The sequence below is a fragment of the Gavialis gangeticus genome, unplaced genomic scaffold (assembly GCF_001723915.1).
Source record: "Gavialis gangeticus isolate Ggan-Ray unplaced genomic scaffold, GavGan_comp1, whole genome shotgun sequence".
NCBI lineage: Eukaryota > Metazoa > Chordata > Crocodylia > Gavialidae > Gavialis > Gavialis gangeticus.
In genome coordinates this window covers 19,175,721-19,193,859 of record NW_017728996.1, presented here as the reverse complement: position 1 = coordinate 19,193,859, position 18,139 = coordinate 19,175,721, and the positions used below count along the sequence as shown (strand labels likewise).

The following is an 18,139-nucleotide window of genomic DNA, read 5'->3' as shown; positions in this document are numbered from 1 at the left end:
CTCAAGGGGCCAGGCAAATGGAAGTGCATGTGTGGGGAAATCACTGTGGAAACGCACTGGTCTGGAGACCCAGTGTGAATCCTAATACTTCTACCAGTTCAGGCAGCTGACACCTCTTCCTTTCCAAGATGACTGCCTGCAACCTCTCACACCTCAAAGGTTGTCACAAAAAACTTCATGACTGTGAATGCTGAACTATTTTGTTGTCCCTGGAGGATATTTCTCCCAAATAAGGATTGTTTGGTCTTAAATAGTCATTTGTCTAAGGTCCCTGTAATCAAGAAGTGTACATGTGGACGCACACACAAAGAATGTCCAGCACATTTTAGATGGACAGGGACATCAGCCAGCAAAACTGAAGTCACAGACCTTAATATCATAGAAAAGCATGCACCACTGTGGTCAATTCTTTTAAATGGTGAGCAAATTGAAAACCTGCCAAAACAGGGAGATGCTGAGCAAGTCAGAATGCAAGCAAAAAAAAAGAAGTCAACTTCACTGCAGGTAACAACCTGATTCATACCTGCTACAAATTAGATTCAACAGCACTGTGTGACAATGGAACAAAGTGGCTTATTGCTCTTGGAAATGAGCTTGAATGATTTTGTTGCAACAGGTCATCATTTGTGACTGTAAAAACGTGACATTTCACAGTATGAAAACAAAGTTCATAGAAAGGAAATGCAGCTTGTGCAGAAATCATATTCTTGATATGTTTTATAGTAATTTTTACAAACAATTCTCTCAGGGAATGTAAGAGCTAAAGGCAACAACAAAAAAAAGAGCAGCTCATGAGAAAATTATAGAAAAATAGGCCTCATTTAGCAGTGCAAAAACAGGAGTAAGAGTTCGTGTAAGTAAATGTATGGCCTACATCAGAATTACCTGAGTTAACAGGTAAAGGGATTGAGAATGCAACAATGTTTGGATCCCCCCATATAGTGTTACCCTTTTCAGAACACTCCAGAATCAGCCATTTCATAGGTCAAAAGAAACCAGTACAGGAAATCACTTAATACAGCACAAGATATACACACAGTACTAAAATGTACACACATTCAAGTTTAACTGGGGTAAATAAAAAATAAAAAAAGAGGCTGAATCTTCTGGTCTGAGAAGATCATATTATGCTGTATAATCGCACATTCAAGCTGGCCTTAAAAACTACAGGAATCGAAAAGAGAACATTAAGTCTGTTTCCAGAAACTTAAGTTGAAAGCAAGGCATTGAAATGGAAAAATTGGCACTGTAATACGACGTTACCTTACCTTCATTTTGTTAGTCTTTGTTACTTCATTATCTAGTTAAAAATTACCATTCAAAAGGGAATACTAGCAATCATTCACATTCAGATATTTAAGACTCAGAGATTTTTCACAATCAAGCAAAGTTTTTCATCTCTGAGGTAGATGGCAAGAAAATAAAAATATGGATCTGTCAATGGACACCAACTAGTCCTGTCTCTCCTTTGGCAGCAGTCACGCCCTGAAAGGAGAGATGTAGGAGCTCGCTTTCTCCTATCTGAAACATGAGAGATGTGACTTCTTGTTTAGTAGCTTCTACAAGTAAAGCAACACAGAAAAAGCAGAGCCAACAATACACTGAAATGGTCTTGCAGAACCGCATGTCAGAGGGCTTTTCTTCCTGTTTTGTGAATTATTCAGAAAATGGTGGAAACATGCCCAAATCAGCAAAATCTTCAATGTTGTAATTGCCAGTACCCTGGGTAGGATCCCCCGGCATAGGCAGCATATCCTGCGTGATAAGGAAAAAAATCAAAGTGAAGTGTCACTGTCCATTATGTTTTCCAGGTGCAAAGTCTCCTGTTTAAAAAAAATAAAAAAAATAAAGACCAGAAAATGTCAAAAGGCTGGAGACAGTCAGAGGACTAAGTAGAGGATCTATCCAGCATTTAATTTTTGCTCAGGCCCTATTTCCAGGTAGAGCAGGACTTAAACAGAGTATAGGCATTGCAGAAGTCTGATTCTCATAAATCCCCACACATCTAATCTGTATTAGAAGCAGCCTGTAGTAAAACTGGAGACTAGAGATGTGCAATTGCTGAATGACAAGCACAGCACCTATTGTAAAGCTGCTTTCTGGAGTGCCAGGTGGCTGGGCTTCCATGCTGCTGACAGCAACAAGGTGAAAAAGGCACTAGAAAGAAAAATAGGGAGCTTACAAACAGGCAAGAGCTACTTCTTTTCATGGTGTTGCTTCTTCAGGATAGAAAATGCACATGCCTTGATGAAACTAAAACATAAAGGGTTTGAAACCTGTGTTTGTGGGTTCTGTGCTGTGCCTCTCAGTTATTTTCCAGAGTGGAATTAAGGTAAATCGATTAAAAGCCTTTGCAGGGATAACCACTGGAAACAGAAAGCAGCTACTTGGACTTGCTAGAATAGCTCTTCCTTCCCCTTCCTTTCCATGGGCTCAATTTAGCAAGGCTGTGAGGCCCTTCTGAGAGATCCAGCACACCCTCCTCTTTCCCTGAAATCAGAGAGCTGCAGGACTACTTAGGCAGCATTCAGCACCTCACAGCATCAAGTTTTAACCTCCCACAGCAGACACAAGGATAAGCAACTGATAAGTAACTGATGACCAGGCAGTAGCTGTTAAGGATCATATGATTTATCTGTGTCTTGATATCACTAAACCCCCTTTAATTTGAATCACGCACCTTTTCTGAAGTACTATGCTGAGTGCAGTGGAGGGAGTCTTGCTTTCATGTAGCTGAATTATGGCTCCTGCTATCAGCATACATTTGTGGAGGATCCTCTTCCTCCTTAATAGCACTCTGTAAGCAGGAGCTACATTTATTATCACTGCACCTCCACTGAACAATGCTGGAGGTCAGACTTTCCTCCTGGTTAACAAGCTGACCAAGCAAGGAAGCGGAAATTAATTGACTTCTCTCGAGAAAGAGGAAGCTCATGATAATTGCTTCTAAGTCAAGTAAGGTCCTTGTAGTAGGTTTAGAAAGTACCAAAGCATCTTGTCCAGCATGGACAAAGCAATGGGAAAAAGGTATTCTCTGCTGAGAAAACTACCATATTCACTCAAATCAGAGATGACTTTGAATTTAAGAGAACCCCCAAGAATTAGACTCTATGAATAGAAAAATTATAAATCCGTTAGAATTTTCTATGTATTGGAGGCCCACCTTAATTTTGTCCTTCCCACTGCTGCCTTGGGGAAAGCAGCATTAGGGGGGCAGGCAGCTCCCACCACTTCTCCCCATCTTCCCCCCAACCAACCCACCTTGTACTTATACTTAAATCCAAGACAAGGGGTCTTTCCCCTCCTCCCCCATGTTGAATGGGGAGAAACTTAGTCTTGGATTCAAGTACATAAAGTATCATCTCCTCCTGCCCTCCTCCCAGCTTTTACAAGAACAAGCTCTGGCAGGACTTGGTTTTGCACCAAAAGATGCATCATTAACATCTAAATGATAAAACAAGTCTTCCATAACAATCAAAAAGGCTCTAAGGATCTTTCCTTGGGAGGAGTAATTACCCTTATCTGAGGGTAGCTGCATACTGTACTGAGGACTCATCCCAGAAGAACACAAGCTGCAAGTCCGACTGTGGGGTCCCTGTCAGTGGCAATAAGAGATGCAGCAGACTTGACTGGCACGCTTCCCCAACTGCCCTGGCCAGCCCCACCTCCCTGGCCAGCACTTTGTATATCTTATGCTTCATTTGCTATCTCTGAAGCCACCTCCAATGAGGCTGCATCTGCCTTGACCTGCTGAATCCTCCATCCCTCTGAGGGACTTCTGCTGCTGGGGTCCCTGTGCCAAGGTCTCTAGTGATAGACACTGAAGTAAATCTGGCACCTGCTTGCTGTTTACTTCTTTCTCTTTTCCCTTGCATACACCTATCCACAGTGCTCTTTTATAAACAGTCATTTTGAACCAATTTAAATGAAAAATATTTTAAATACATAAAGGGCGCGTCTACAAGTTGCCATATGGCGCTGTTGCTACGGCGCTGTACTTTAGTACTTCGTTTTGGTAAATACTAAAGCACAGCACAGTAACCACCCACACAGTCAGTTTTCGCTGCAATGGCAATGTAGCAGTGTGCTAAAGTGGGGAAGCGTGCTGCTATGGAGACATAGCTGCTGAAAATGTGTAGACTCCCGTGATTGCTACACTGATGTAGAGCGCCGTACAGCGACGTACTGTTGCTATGACGACGGAGGGTGATGTGTAGATGCGCCCAAAGAGACCGTATCGATTTATTTGCTTATGAAACGTCAAGCCCAACTAAAATGAAGATATAATAAACAGCAATTCATACCACAAAATAACAAGTTGAGTTACTGAAGATGGTTATTGGGTCCAAATAGGTGGACTGTTGTAAAAATCATTACTCAGTATCTCCTCTGAAGAACACACCTAATCTCCTCCCTCCTCTTAAAGAGAACTTAGACTAACTGGACCCTGTTAGATTTTATTGGTCTGGACCATAAAAGGAAGAAAGAGGATATAAGGAGGACTATCTAGTCAAGACTGTCTACTAGCTTCTCCACAAAATGTATCAGCTCTGTACTGAGGGAGCAAGAAGAGGAAGAAAAATTGTAATTGTTTTAAATCAAAGAACTTTCTGTGATTCAGCAGAAAGCAAAACTGAGAGAATCTTAGAAAAAGGTTTTCTAATCCCAGCTCACATCAATGTAAGAGGCTGCACATACTAAGCTAAGGAATACTATTGTCACGTCCTCTGCCACTCCATGTGTTCAACCTGGCTTGCATTATCAGGAGAAGAACAATTCCTTTCACTTACATGAAATCACTGTAGGTGTCATGAAGTCTTAAATCTACTGACCTGGAACACTTCAGTCTGGCTGGGCTGCTGGTGAGAGTGCTGGTCACTGCTTTGCTGATTATGATGCTGGCTTTGCCATTGGGACCAGACTTCTGAAGGTCTCCCTTGGAACTGTCCACTGCTTTGACCACTTTCAGCTGAAAAATTCAGATTTGGAGACCCATAAGATCTACCAGATTTGGAGAGACAGTTCCTTTAAAAATGCACAAGTATGTTTGTGATTATGTTAAAGACTTCAGTGCTGGGAAATCAATTTAATAACAGGGATACTCAGCAAGGACCTGTTCTCACAGGATTGGAGGTTTTGGCACTGATATCCCACATGAGCAGGGTGGGACCCAGAGAGAGAGAGAGAGAGAGAGAGAGAGAGAGAGAGAGAGAGTGCAAGGTTAATTACTATCACTTTACCAACACAAGAAGGAACCTGTTAAAGCACAAAGCAAAATAAATCAATAGTGTAATGAAAGCTAACAGGAATAATGGCAGGGTCCTCTGCTATCCTGCCTTTTTTTTTTTTTAATAGGGACAATTAGTTATTTGCTGTTTCACTTAAACCCAAATGACGATGCAGACACTTTAAAGTCCCTTTCTTTTTAAGAGACATTTTGATCAAGAGCTGAACCAGAGGAGTACTTCTATCTGCTGGAATATGTAATGGGTCTGTTTTCAGACTTTGCAAAAGCAGGATGTTGGTCCCCTACTTGCACAGTCAGGCCTTTAGATACTTGAGGCCAGCAGGGGCCTTGCAGCCTGAAGCATTGAGGTTGTTTAGAAAGCTGGTCAGTGGGCAAATCTCATCCTCCATTATTTCCAGGGGGAAAGCATCTATTGAATTCATGTTGGTGTCATCTCATATTTGTTCATATAACAGGTGGTACCTGAGACTGAAGTCTACTTGAGGTTTTGAAGGAATAAAGAGGTTTAGAGGCAAGACAAATGCAGTCCTAATGACCCACTAAAAACTGATACCATATAGACTGCTTCTGTCATCTACTGTGCACACAGCTTTTATGGGTATGTTCAGAGATGCTGTTTACTCAAAGTCAGTGGGTTTTCACACTGTACCTCTGTAGACAGAATTTAGCCCTGAATGTTTAAAACGTCACCCAGGAGATTTTCCTTCTGTGTTTGAAGTCTTTGTAGAGCCACTTTCTACAATGTTAATGTTTCATCACTTTTAGGGGTGATTTTTGGGAACCACTGCCCAGCACAAAAATGTGAACTTTGGTATTTATGCTAATGTGTTTGAGCCTCCCCTGGCCCCTCTACAGTACAGTGCAGGACCAATACTTTTTTTTCAGCTCAGAAATGGAAGAGGCATCTCTACTGAAATGCAAGTAAAGCAGCACAGTTTTTGTTAGTGTGTTGCGTATCTTGGTCGAAGGTGCCACAACTGAAAGAACGCATGCTCCCTCCCCCAAATATTTTCCCTGTTTTACTCCTCCTATTTTCAACTTTTTGTTTTCAAACTTGTAAGCCAACATTTGGGAGGAACTGGTAGATTAGATACTAGGGGTCATCAGGACCATGGGCCAAGAGATACTATTGTTCTAACTACTTCTGCAGAGACATGATTCTGCTTATTACGTTGCATCAGGCTCCTGGTAACCAGAAAGTATATCTTCCACTCAGAACAATGGAAAGAATGGGAAATGGCAATAACCAAAATCCATGACTCCATAGGTCACTGCTTCATGACGTACAACATGACAAACGCCTCAAATTCCCTCTAGGTAAACTTTGCTACCAGCTAAGAAATGTAGCACTGAGGAGATGAGCTGTTTTCCAGAAAACTTGTAAACTGTAATGGCATTCTTGTGTCGCATCTGGGTTAGATAATTTTATCTTCCCCGACTGACATTACAGTGACAAATAATTTGGCTGATTCAAAAATCCTGCTGCCACATAACTTGTCAAAGGAAAGTTCATTTAAGTTACCCTTTAAAAGATACGGCATGTGTTCTGCTCTGTACAATGTGCTGAAATTTACTTAGTGAAGCAAACGAGGCTTCTCAGCCAGACAGAAGTTGCCAGCAGAAAGTTTAAGAAGTTCTTTTTTGGTAAGAATTGTATTTAATAAAAGAATTCAAACTGATGTAGGTCAGGGAGTGTTTCTCATTAGGTGAATGGTTCCTTGCCAAGCACAAAGTGCAGGCTCACTCACAAAACAAAGGCACAAAGTCCCATGTGAATGGAGATGGCACCAAGAATAAACTCGGTGGGAAGTTTTCCATTTTGATGCGTGCATTCCCTACTGTATTCCAGGCAATACAACACAGGGCTAGCCAGGAGGCCCAGGGAGTAAAGCAGGCTTGAAACAAAACTGGTCATATTGCACTTTCAGCCCTGAGAAAAAAGCAAAGTGCAATAAATGAACACAGTAGCAGAAATGAAAAAAAAAAGTCCCATATCTGCTAATCATATGATTAACATAATCTTAGAAAGTTTATTATCAAGAAAACTAGGTTAGAAAGTGGGGGGTTGTAAGGTAGAGGGGAAGAATGGAGTGTTCCTATTTCATTATCCCTTAGATGTTTTTCATTTTCCACTCTCAGGAACATCCCACGCTAAAGGCATAATCTGAACATTCAACTGAAGAGACAATGAACAGCACAGTTATCTTTAACATTTCTATCTAATTATCTAAGAAGAAATGTAATCCATTGCAAAGTTTCATATACTTTAATCATAATCTTAAGGCTCATATCTGAGGGTTTCCAGCACCCAATAAATATAGCTAAACACAAAAAGTGCACACTCAAATATTAACATAGGTAAGAATTGGCTACATGTTTTGTCAAGTTCTGATCCATGCAGAAGTGCTCTAAATGTTGTAAATCCAACCCAGCAGTGCTTACGATTCCTGAATGAAGCAATTTACTTATGTAAAAATATACAAGTTCTGATCTTCCAGGGGGCTGTTCCCACAACTAAACCCCTAAAGACTGCAGTGAAACTCTTTGTGGTTCAGGACCATAGCTAGTGACTCTGTAAAGCAGGATGGAGCTTCTGAGAGAGATGCATTTCACACTGAATAGCCACTCTAAATTTGAATAGCCACTTTGCAATTGCTACTTGTGTTCTGAAGACAGGACTATTTAGTAGTGGCTATTTAGTGTGAACAAAATAAAATGTCAGAGGTTATCTGCAAAAATGTGCAAAAATCATACTCCACTGGGTGCAGAAGCAGTGCCAGAACTCAACCCTCTTCCTTCCAAGGCAGTGCCCATCTCACTGAGACACAAAGCTACCTTTGGCTTGCTTTCCATTCTGTTCCCACATATGACCAAGAATGGAAATCATGGGAGGGCCTGCTTCTCTACCAGCACTCTTCTTGGATGCATGCATGCAGCTGCACACCTCTTTACAGAGAGGCAAGATCTAACTTTTGCACAAGTAGCCTGAAATGTCCCATTTTGGCTAAAGTTAGCTGCATAACTGCTACTTACCTGTCTAAAAGTAGGGCTGGATTTGGGCTGTAGTGTTTTAGGGGTTTAATTTTATGTGCATTTCAAACTTACCAAACCCTGCACTTCTGTTTGCTAGGCTGGAGTAGGCATTGCCACTTGGGGAAGAGGTGGCTGGGCTCGAAAGTGGACTGTATGAGGACGGATCAGCTGGATAAGTATGGCTAGTTCCAATCCCAAAGGGTGATGATTGAGCCTTGCCAGACTGTGATGGAATTTGCTAGGGGGCAAGGAAATCAAAAAACACAGTGCAAGTTATTTTGATTGCTGATGTAAGAGAAGCAGCACAACAGACAACTTCTAAACAATGTAAAAACAAGTGCTAAAGAAATTTTACAGATGAGACCAGGCATAGTATTCCCATCTCAACCCTATTCAACTTCTGTCAACATGGGATTAACTGCTACTTAAGTTTAATGAAAGTAACGCACTAGAAATGAATACATACAGCTCTCCGGATGAGAGAGAAATGCTACTATTGCTGGTGGTTACCTGCCATAACCTGCTCTCTTTTACCTCTGCTGGGTCATGACATTTAAGATCAAAGAAGAAAAAAAAATACATAAAGGAGGCATCTTTATTTGCCAGTGATCCTGCTTTTATGCTTGTACAACAAAGTCTCAGTTTTCTGATTACTCTGTAGGAGAACTGGTATATTCAGATCAACAGGGCTTCCAATGATCATGGGATCAAGTCCAAGAGGCTTTACAGCAGATGCCCTGGTTTTCCCCACACAGATTTCAAAGCCTGCTGGGCTCTCTCTCCTGATTTCATACTATGAAAAGCAGGTTGTCCAAGTGGAATGTAACCCACAGGGCAGATGTTGTATCTTGCCTTGGACAAGCAGTCAACCTTTGCAGATTTGGTGGAAATGAATAGGACAACTTCAGGGGGAAAATAACCACACTTTGTTTAAAGTAGATGGTTTAGTTAAATCATGGATGTACAAACACACCACTGACTTGACACTTCTACAACGACTTCCTCTGAGGATTGCAAAGCATGTCACAAAGAAACACCACAACATGCCCATGAGAGAGGTAAACTGAGACCAAGTGTGGTTACAGGTTTCACCCAGAGTCACATGGTACATCAGGAGATAGTGCCAGGAGTAGAACCTACTTACCCACAAAGCATTCCCTCCCTTCCATACAACTCCATGCATGACTACTGCTTAACAAGTTCTACTGCTTGAAATTAAAAGCAGTAACATTTCAGGATACTTTTAATGACGTTCGTGTTATTGGCAATCAATGCACTGAAGTAAAGCCTTTTGCTTGGGCAAACCAGAGGGGGGGAAAACCAGATCCCAACAGACATATAAAATGGTGAAAATGTGTTTAAGTCCTCAGTTCAGTTCCTTGCAAGTAAGTTACTTAGCTGTGATGATTCCACAATGACAAGGAACATGCAGACTTCTCTGTAAAACTACATTCATTTTTAAGTTGGTAAAAGGATTAGCTGCAGACTTAATCAGACTGATGGCTTCAGCTAAGAAGATAAATTGCTTTTTTTCTCACTGACTAATTATGGCTTTCATACACAATGTACAGATGAAAACACGTAAAAATATTATTTCAATTTGAAGATGACAAGGCTGAGCAATTGATGTGGATGAAGGACTGGGCACCAAGTTTATAATACTGGGAAACTAACATGCTTACAAACAAGGTTCTGATTAAATAAACAAGTGCCTTTATCCTATGTAACAAATTTGAATGCAAACAGTAATATTAATAAACAGACTTACCTCCAGAGATTAAAACAAAAGCATTTAGTGACTGAGTTGCTATTCTGTCTTTAATATGTACAGTCACCTTCTGCACATACTACACAATCGACTCAGTCTAAAGAGATTTTTCTGCAATACATATTAATGTTGTATGTAAAGAACACAGGCATATTTGGCTTTGACCCAACAGAGTTTATGCATATGCTTAATTGCAATCATAAGTAGTCATGCTGACTTGTATGTCCAGACAGGAATGAGGTCTTAAATTAGGATATACGCGGGGATTGCCAATGTCATGTAGAGAATTTTTGTCCAAGTAAACTCGAAATTTTTCCCTTTGGGATTCTGTTTTGACCAGAAATCAGAAATGGAGGAATTCATTTAATTTATTGTTTTCAATTAATCAATTTTTGCATGTTTTAAAACAGGCCATATGCATTGTTCTGCTGCAATATTAAAAGGCATAATTAGGGCTCCAAGGCTGCTTTCTTCCTACCGTGGCAGCACATGAAGAGTGACCATTGCTGAAGCCCCCTCCCACTGAAGACCCACATTGGACCAGATCAAATGAGACTGTGGGCTGAATCTGGCCTGTGTGACATAGGTTGGCAAAACCTGCCTTAACCACAATACCTGTCCTGGAAATGGTGGGCGACTCCCAGTCCAGGCAACTTGGCTCTGATTTAACTGGCGAGATATCTGGGTCAGATTTTGGCCTGTTGAAGAAGATGACTGGATATCGTTCACACCGGGGACATGTACCACAGATGAGCTAAAAGGGAAACGAACAGAAGAATGAGTGGTAGGAACAGTACGATCTTCACACGCAAATCAAACCATAGGTAACTGAAAGTGTGTTACTCATCACACAGAAGTGAAGGTTTCTGCCACTTTGCTGCAGGATTAACTGAAAAAGTGACTTGACTGTTGTGTTAAACTATCACAAGTTTTGAAATTCTAAGAAGTCCCTTCTACTACGCACTCATAATGGACACAACTCATAGTTAGAGTCATGCAATCTTACCCAGAGTGCTCGAATGAATAAAACTGAGGGGAAAATTTGACATTTGATCATCTCAAAGGGATGGAAACTGACTACTTCCCTATTAGCTTAGGCCTCAGTTCAGGGAAGCAGCCCCAAATAAGCTCAATTTTAAACATGTGCTATAAATCAATTTATTACACATGAGTTTAAATGTGGTCTTAAGTCAAGGCTTATAAGGGTATGCTTGAGCATAAGTATTCCTTGTTTCTAGTCAGCATGGCCATCTTGCTGTAAAAAGAAGAAAACATGTGTTGTAAAATAAAAATGCATGGTTCATTAAGCTCATTTTAATTCCTGAGGTTCTCACTAAACCCTCAGTGGTGTTAAAAATAGCACATATTTGCAAATCCAGGTTTAGGAATAAAATGGCATTGAGAGTCCTGGGAAGAAGAAAAAAAACCCAAAACAAAACAAAATAGGAAAAAAAATGAACAAAACTATTTGCAGAAGTAATGTGTGAAACACCACTGAACCTCTGCTCCTAAGTCAAGAGCAGGTGGGGCTTCAAGTTGGGATCTAGCACAGGGCAATTCATCAGCATTTGCATCACTCTGATGCTGCAGCATACCAGCAAAAAAAGCAAAAAGAAGTCTCTCTCTCACACAGAGGTACTGTTAAGTTTCCAAGAGACTAGCAAATAAAACTGACCAAACATGGGCCAGATCTCAAGATGGTTACTGGCAATTTGGTGTTAACACTATTACCCAAAAACACATAACATCTCATTAAAAGGCATTTTAATTTACCACAGTATCTCCAAGTTGTAATCCCCAGTTCTTGCCTGGGCAAAAAGAACAAAGGAATCCTATTCCTTCCTACTGATCTCATTACCAAGTTTAACTTTAACACCACATTGGTTTTTATAAAATTATAGCTTATTTGTGATTTCTAATTCACAGACCTCACAACTGACAGTTATAGCATCTGAATGGTTGTTCCTTCACTTTGGAAACTTTGGCTTAGTTCAAAGTAGAAGCTTGAGATTTCATTGAAGAGAGTTCATCTCCCTGTAGCATTACTGCTCATGCTAGTTTTCCATTCTGTAACTTAAAGCTCATCAGGATAGAGAAAGGAATAGATTAGATTTAAACCACAAAGTCTTCATTATTGACTAGACAACTTGATGAACAGTCACAAATCTTCATTCCTAAAACACAAACAGGGAAGAATTGGTGGGGAATGTAGTAGTGGATGGCAATTTGTGCATTAGTGATCATGAGATGACTGAGTTCAGGATCCTGAGGAAAGTAAGGATGGAGAGCAGCAGAGTAAGGACCCTGGACTTCAGAGAAGTAGACTTCAACTCGCTCAGGGAGCTTATGGGCAGAATCCCCCGGGAGGCCAGGCTGAGTGGGAGAGGAGTCCAAGACACCTGGCTGTATTTAAAAGAAACCTTACTAAGGGTACAGTAAAGAACCATCCTGGTGTGCAGGAAGACTAGCAAGTATGGCAAAAGACCAGCTTGGCTGAATAAGCTAAAATGCAAAAAGGAAGCTTACAAGTGGAACGACAAGGGAAGACTATAAGAACATTGCTCAGGCAAGCAGGGATGAAGTCAGGAAGGCCAAGGCACAATTGTAGTTGCAGCTAGCAAGGGATGCGAAGGGTGACAAGAAGGGTTTCTACAAGTATGTCAGCAACAAGAGGAAGACTAGGGAAAGTGTGGGTCCCTTACTGAATGGGGGAGGCAACCTAGTGACAGCTGATGCAGAAAAAGGCATCAGTACTCAATGCCTTTTATACCTATCTTCACAGGCAAAGTCAGAGCTCCCAGACTACTGCACCTAGCAGCAGTTTGGGGAGGAGGCAAGCAGCTGACAATAGGAGAACACACGGTAGGGACTATTTAGAGAAGCTGGACGTGTACAAGTTGATGGGTCCAGACACAACACACCTGAGACCTAAGGGTGCTGAGGGAGTTGGCTGATGTGATTACAGAGATGCTGGCCATTATCTTTGGAAACTTGTGGCAATTGGGAGAGGTCCCAGATGATTAGAAAAGGGCAAATCTAGTGCCTATTTTTAAGAAAGAGGAAAAGGAAGATCCAGAGAACTACAGACAGGCAGCTTCACCTCAGTTCCCAGAAAAATCATGGAGCAGGTCCTCAAAGAATCCACTTCTAAGCACTTGGAGGCAAAGGAGTAGTCAGCATGGATTCACCACAGGCAAGTCATGCCTGACCAACCTGATTACCTATGATGAGGTGACTGGTTCTGTGGATGCAGGGAGACCAGTGGACTTGCTACATCTTGATTTTACCAAAGCTTTTGATATGGTCTCCCACAACTTTCTCACAAGCAAGCTAAGGAAGTATGGGTTGGATGAATAGACTGTAAGGTAGATAGAAAACTGCCTGGATTAGCAGGTTCAAATGGTAGTAATCAATGGCTCAATGTCTAGTTCTCAGCCAGTATCAAGTGGAATATCTCAGAAGCTGGTCCCGGGGCCAGCTTTGTTCAATATCTTCACCAATGATCTGGAAATTGGATGGAGCATATGCGATGCACAGGGTGGGTACAGGGGGGCACGTGCCCCCTGAGAGTGCTGGTACCCCTTCCCTCCTTCTCCCCGACAGCAAATGCTCCAGTTGGTAGAGGGGCATGGAGTGCCCTCCTTGAAATTAGCTCCAGATCCTGCCCCCTCACCAGTCGTGTCCCATTGGTGCCCCTACCGGCTCGGGTGGCACCAGTCGCCCATGGGATGGAGTATACCCTCAGCATGTTTCCAGATGACATCGAGCTTGGGGGAGTAGTAGATATGATGAAAGGTAGGGATAGGATTCAGAGAGACCTAGACAAATTGGATGATTGGACCAAAAGAAATCTCATCAAGTTCAATAAGGAAAAATGCAAAATCCTGCACTTAGGTTGGAAAAGCCCCATGCACCAGTACAGACTGGGGACTAACTAGTGAAGCAGCAGCTCTGCAGAAAAGGACCTGGGTGGAGGTTACAGTGGACAATAAGCTGAATATGAGCCCGTAGCGTGTCCCTGTTGCCAAGAAGGCTAACAGCATACTGAGCTGCATTAGTAGGAGTGTTGCCAGCAGATTGAGGAAAGTTATTCTTCCCCTCTATTCACCACTGGTGAGGTCACATCTGGAGTACTGTGTCCAGTTTTGGACCCCCCACTACAGAAAGGATGTAGACAAGTTGGACAGAGTTCAGCGGAGGGCAACAAATGTGGTTAGGAGGCTGGGGTACATGACTTCTGAGGAGAGGATGAGGGAACTGGGCTTTTTAGTTTGCAGAATAGAAGACTGAGGGGATTTAATAGCAGCCTTCAGCTATCTGAAAGGTGGTTCCAATGAGGATGGTGCTAGAAACGTCCTTCAGTGGTGGCAGGTAACGGAACAAGGAGAAATGGTCTCACATTGCAGCAGACAAGTTTCAGTTAGATATTAGGAAAAGCCTCTAGGAGGGTAGTAAAACACTGGAACAGGTTACCCAGAGAGGTTGTGGAATCTCTATCCTTGGAGGTTTTTAAAACCCAGCTAGACAAAACCTTGGTTGGGACGATTTATTTGGGGATGGTCCTGCTTTGAGCAGGAGGTTGGACTAGAGACCTCCTGAGGTCCCTTCCAACCCTCTTTTTTATGATTCCATAACAGGGTAATAGCAATAAAGCCAATCTAATCATAGCTGCTACAAAAATCTCAAGCAGCCATGGCAAGGATATGCCAATTCTTAAACTTCTCGTCAAACCTGTAGTATCAGCTAGAAAATTTCAGGAAATATTTAAAACTTTTCCATCCATATCACAAGAACAAACAGATGCTTCCCTTATATGAGGTGTTTTATCTGGTGCCCTCAAGTTTACTGGCTTCAAAATCATTTCTGTGTTACTCCTGTTTGATGAACTTTTGCACAGGAATCGAGTGTCCAAAAAAGAAAGGATAATTCAAGTTAGAGGAAAAATGTGCTGGTGTTAGCCTCACCCCATTTCCATTATACCAAAAGGCAACTATTTTTCAATTGCGATGTTGTGGGGGCCAGTGCTACTGTGGTGTACCTGAAAGCCTTTCCTGAATGTCCTGGCTGAAATGGGCTTCCTTGGGAGTAGAGCTGCTGGTTTCCTGCAGTGGATGCTGAGGCCATCATTTTTTTATCCGCTAGAAAAATTACCACAAGAAGAAAATCTCAGGAAACAACAAAAACTATTAGTTGTTCACCAAAAAGTACAACAGTACAAAAGTACAACCTGTGTGGGATGGGTAATGCTCCACTTTTTAATAATCTGTGAACTAGTGCAATGAACCACACTGGAATGAAACCAACAGAGCTGTATGAAAATTAAATGGGGTTCTATAACTCTTGTGTAATTTTCTATTTGTCTCCATTTCTTTGGTTAATCTTTCTGTCAAAATTTGTTCTAGAGTCTGATTTCCTATACTGATTAAAAATCCTGGCTACTGGACTGAGCGTTTGCACCACTTCTTTCAGAGTTCTGAAGTGGAGTTTATCTGAACTTTTCTTCCATCTAAAATGTGGTAATTTCTCCATTCCCATTAGCTCTGTATCCTAGGGAGTGTACATGACAGATATTAGTTTGAGATTACGGATTATTCAGCGTGGTCTACCTTCACATCAGTTTTGAGAAGTCTGGTCCCACCTAGCAGAGCTACTTGGTTTGTAGCATACGTTACAGAAGGGTTTTTTATTCCTTGCATCGGAAAGCTATTTGTATTCATTCACTGTCTAGCCTGTTTACGAAACAACTTTGTGGGGCAATAACTTGAATACACATTTTTTGGCAGCTCTGTTACCATTGGCTGAGGTATCCAGGGAATAGTCTACTGATGGGCTGTTGAAGAGGGAATAAAGGAATAGACCCAGGAAGTGGGGGAAGTAGGAATGCAAGGAGCCTGCGGTATATGTGCTCCTACCCAAGTCCATTATTGAAACACTTCAGCTTCTGCACATTGTGGTATGACCTGCAGGGTCTGCAGCAGCACTGTTACTACCCATTTTCCAGGACTGACAAGAACCATGGTCACAGAACAAGACTACACTATATGTACCGAGCCAAAACAAGACCAGCCTCTGTCCTAAACAGCTTCTGATCTGCTCCCCTCTACAGGAGTCAAACTTTCATAACCGAGTCCTCCAGGCATTATGTTGGGATTTTACTCAGATCAGGCTGACCTGCAAACCCTTTCAATCCACATGAATTCCAGTGAATTCAGTGAGAGTTTTGTCTCTGCAAGGTCAGCAGCTTATATGTGGGTGTGCAAACAGTCACAAAGGCAAAACTTGAACCTCTTGGGGACTTTGCTCTGAAAAAAACCAAACAGATGCTTGGGTGGGTCATGTACAAGGATGCAGGCATCCCAAGGAAATTCAAGATTAGCAAAGACACACACTGGCACTGCAAATGAAACACGTGCAGAGATGCCATTAACTTTTAGGTTCTCCCCTTGCATAGAAACAACAACAACAAAAAATTTACTCTTGTGACTAATCTCTTTACTTGCCCAAACAACGCAGGGCAAACATGCTGCCACTCAATTACTTTACTTGAACATTTTTGTGTGTTCAAGCTAAAGGTGCACACTGCTGTAACAGAAACCAAAGGTCTGCAGCTGGCAGCTGTAACAATTCATACCCTTTGGTGACTGGTACAGCAGATCTGCAACAAATTCTCCCTATGGCCAAAGCACAAACTAACTTTGATGCTCTATTTTGCTAAGATATTTGGCTAGTACCTTGAGAAGGAACAGCAAGTCTCTGGTCTGAGAATGTACCTACATGTAGTATTTGGGAGCCTCCTCTCAATTCTTGCTCAGTGAGCTACAGTTTCCGAAGTGGCTGGCAACCTTCATTTCCTTTTTAACAATATAAAATCCTTGCACCACCTTTCCTCCTCCACCTCTTGCAAGTGTTTGTTGCAATGCACCTCTGGTGGTTGTCTAAATAGGGCCCATTTTTTCTCTTTCCCCTATCTTTCTTCTGCTTCCCACTGGTTTCATGTGATGTGCCCTTAGATAACAAAGTTTTAGCATTTAGAAATAGTAGGCCAGATCCCTGGCCAGGCTCCAAGGCCTCTGAGACATGAGGCTACTTTCAATGCTCAGGAATGATGTACCCATTGACTTAAAAATTCCCTTATGATGTGAAATTCCTCAGATGAAATGGAGTTGCCACTCCAGCCCTTTAAGCCATCTGAGGAAAATGGGATGTACAAGCCTGTTTTCACAAACTGCCAAAAGTGCTTCTGGAGGCCGCTGGCAGATGGAGCAGCTAAAGGCAGGCTTTCAGTGTGAACTACTGAGTATCAGTGGGTACCCATGCAAGCGCTTCAAGGACACCCGAAAGAGGTCCTTGTCTGCCTGTGGTATTGACCACAAGCTGTGGGAAACAGGCTGCAGATCGTGATGCCTGGCGAATCCAATCAAAAAGTCAACAGCCCTCTTTGAATGTCAGTGCATCGAGGAGAAGAGGAGGAAAGATGCACCCTCATCTAGCAGTAATCAGCTATACACATGTAACTGTTGCAGCAGGATTTGCCTCTCTGCCATTGGATTGATTAGTCACCAGCGGCCTGCAACTGGTGTGGGCAGTTACCTTCCTAATACCTTTGTCTGCAAAGAACCACCAAAAAGACTGAACATCAGCAAAGGCATAAACTAGATTTTAGCTCCCTCCTGAGCTAGGCTGAGTATTCCTTTAATCGCATCTCATTTGGCCCATCCATCCTCCACCTTATTTTCTCTCATGACTTATGCCGCCTCTCAACTCTTGCACTTCTATCACAGCAATACACACGACTGCCATCTACTAATACTTAACTTCATGCTCTAAGTCTCCTCATTTGAAATCCTTCCCTACTACTTGCACCCCCTGCCCCCCCCCCCAAGGGGGAACGTGATGGCTCATGATCTCCCTTATTTGTGTTAATGGCTAACCTCACAATACCAGATTTTGCAGCCCTTCCCCCTACTCCATGTGTGACACTGCCTATGCTCCCTGCACCAATCTAGACATACCTTCTCCAGAGGCAAACCTGCTCATCTCACTTGCCATTATGGGTGTCTGAAGCTTCAGGTGCCGATTTGATTCGGAGG

General features: G+C 42.2%; 1 protein-coding gene across 2 annotated transcripts in view; it reads right to left on the bottom strand.

The window, feature by feature from the left end:
• Nucleotides 1-263: 263 nt before the first annotated feature.
• Nucleotides 264-18,139, bottom strand: part of ARNT2 (aryl hydrocarbon receptor nuclear translocator 2) — a 174,447-nt gene continuing 156,571 nt past the window's right edge. For both annotated transcript variants that reach the window (XM_019504098.1, XM_019504099.1), the window contains 5 exons: nt 15,088-15,187; nt 10,665-10,803; nt 8,354-8,519; nt 4,833-4,969; nt 264-1,755 (listed from right to left, as the gene is read on the bottom strand). In XM_019504098.1, coding sequence (XP_019359643.1) covers nt 1,657-1,755; nt 4,833-4,969; nt 8,354-8,519; nt 10,665-10,803; nt 15,088-15,187 — 641 coding nt within the window. In that variant the 3' untranslated portion in view covers nt 264-1,656. The remainder of the gene's footprint in view (nt 1,756-4,832; nt 4,970-8,353; nt 8,520-10,664; nt 10,804-15,087; nt 15,188-18,139) is intronic.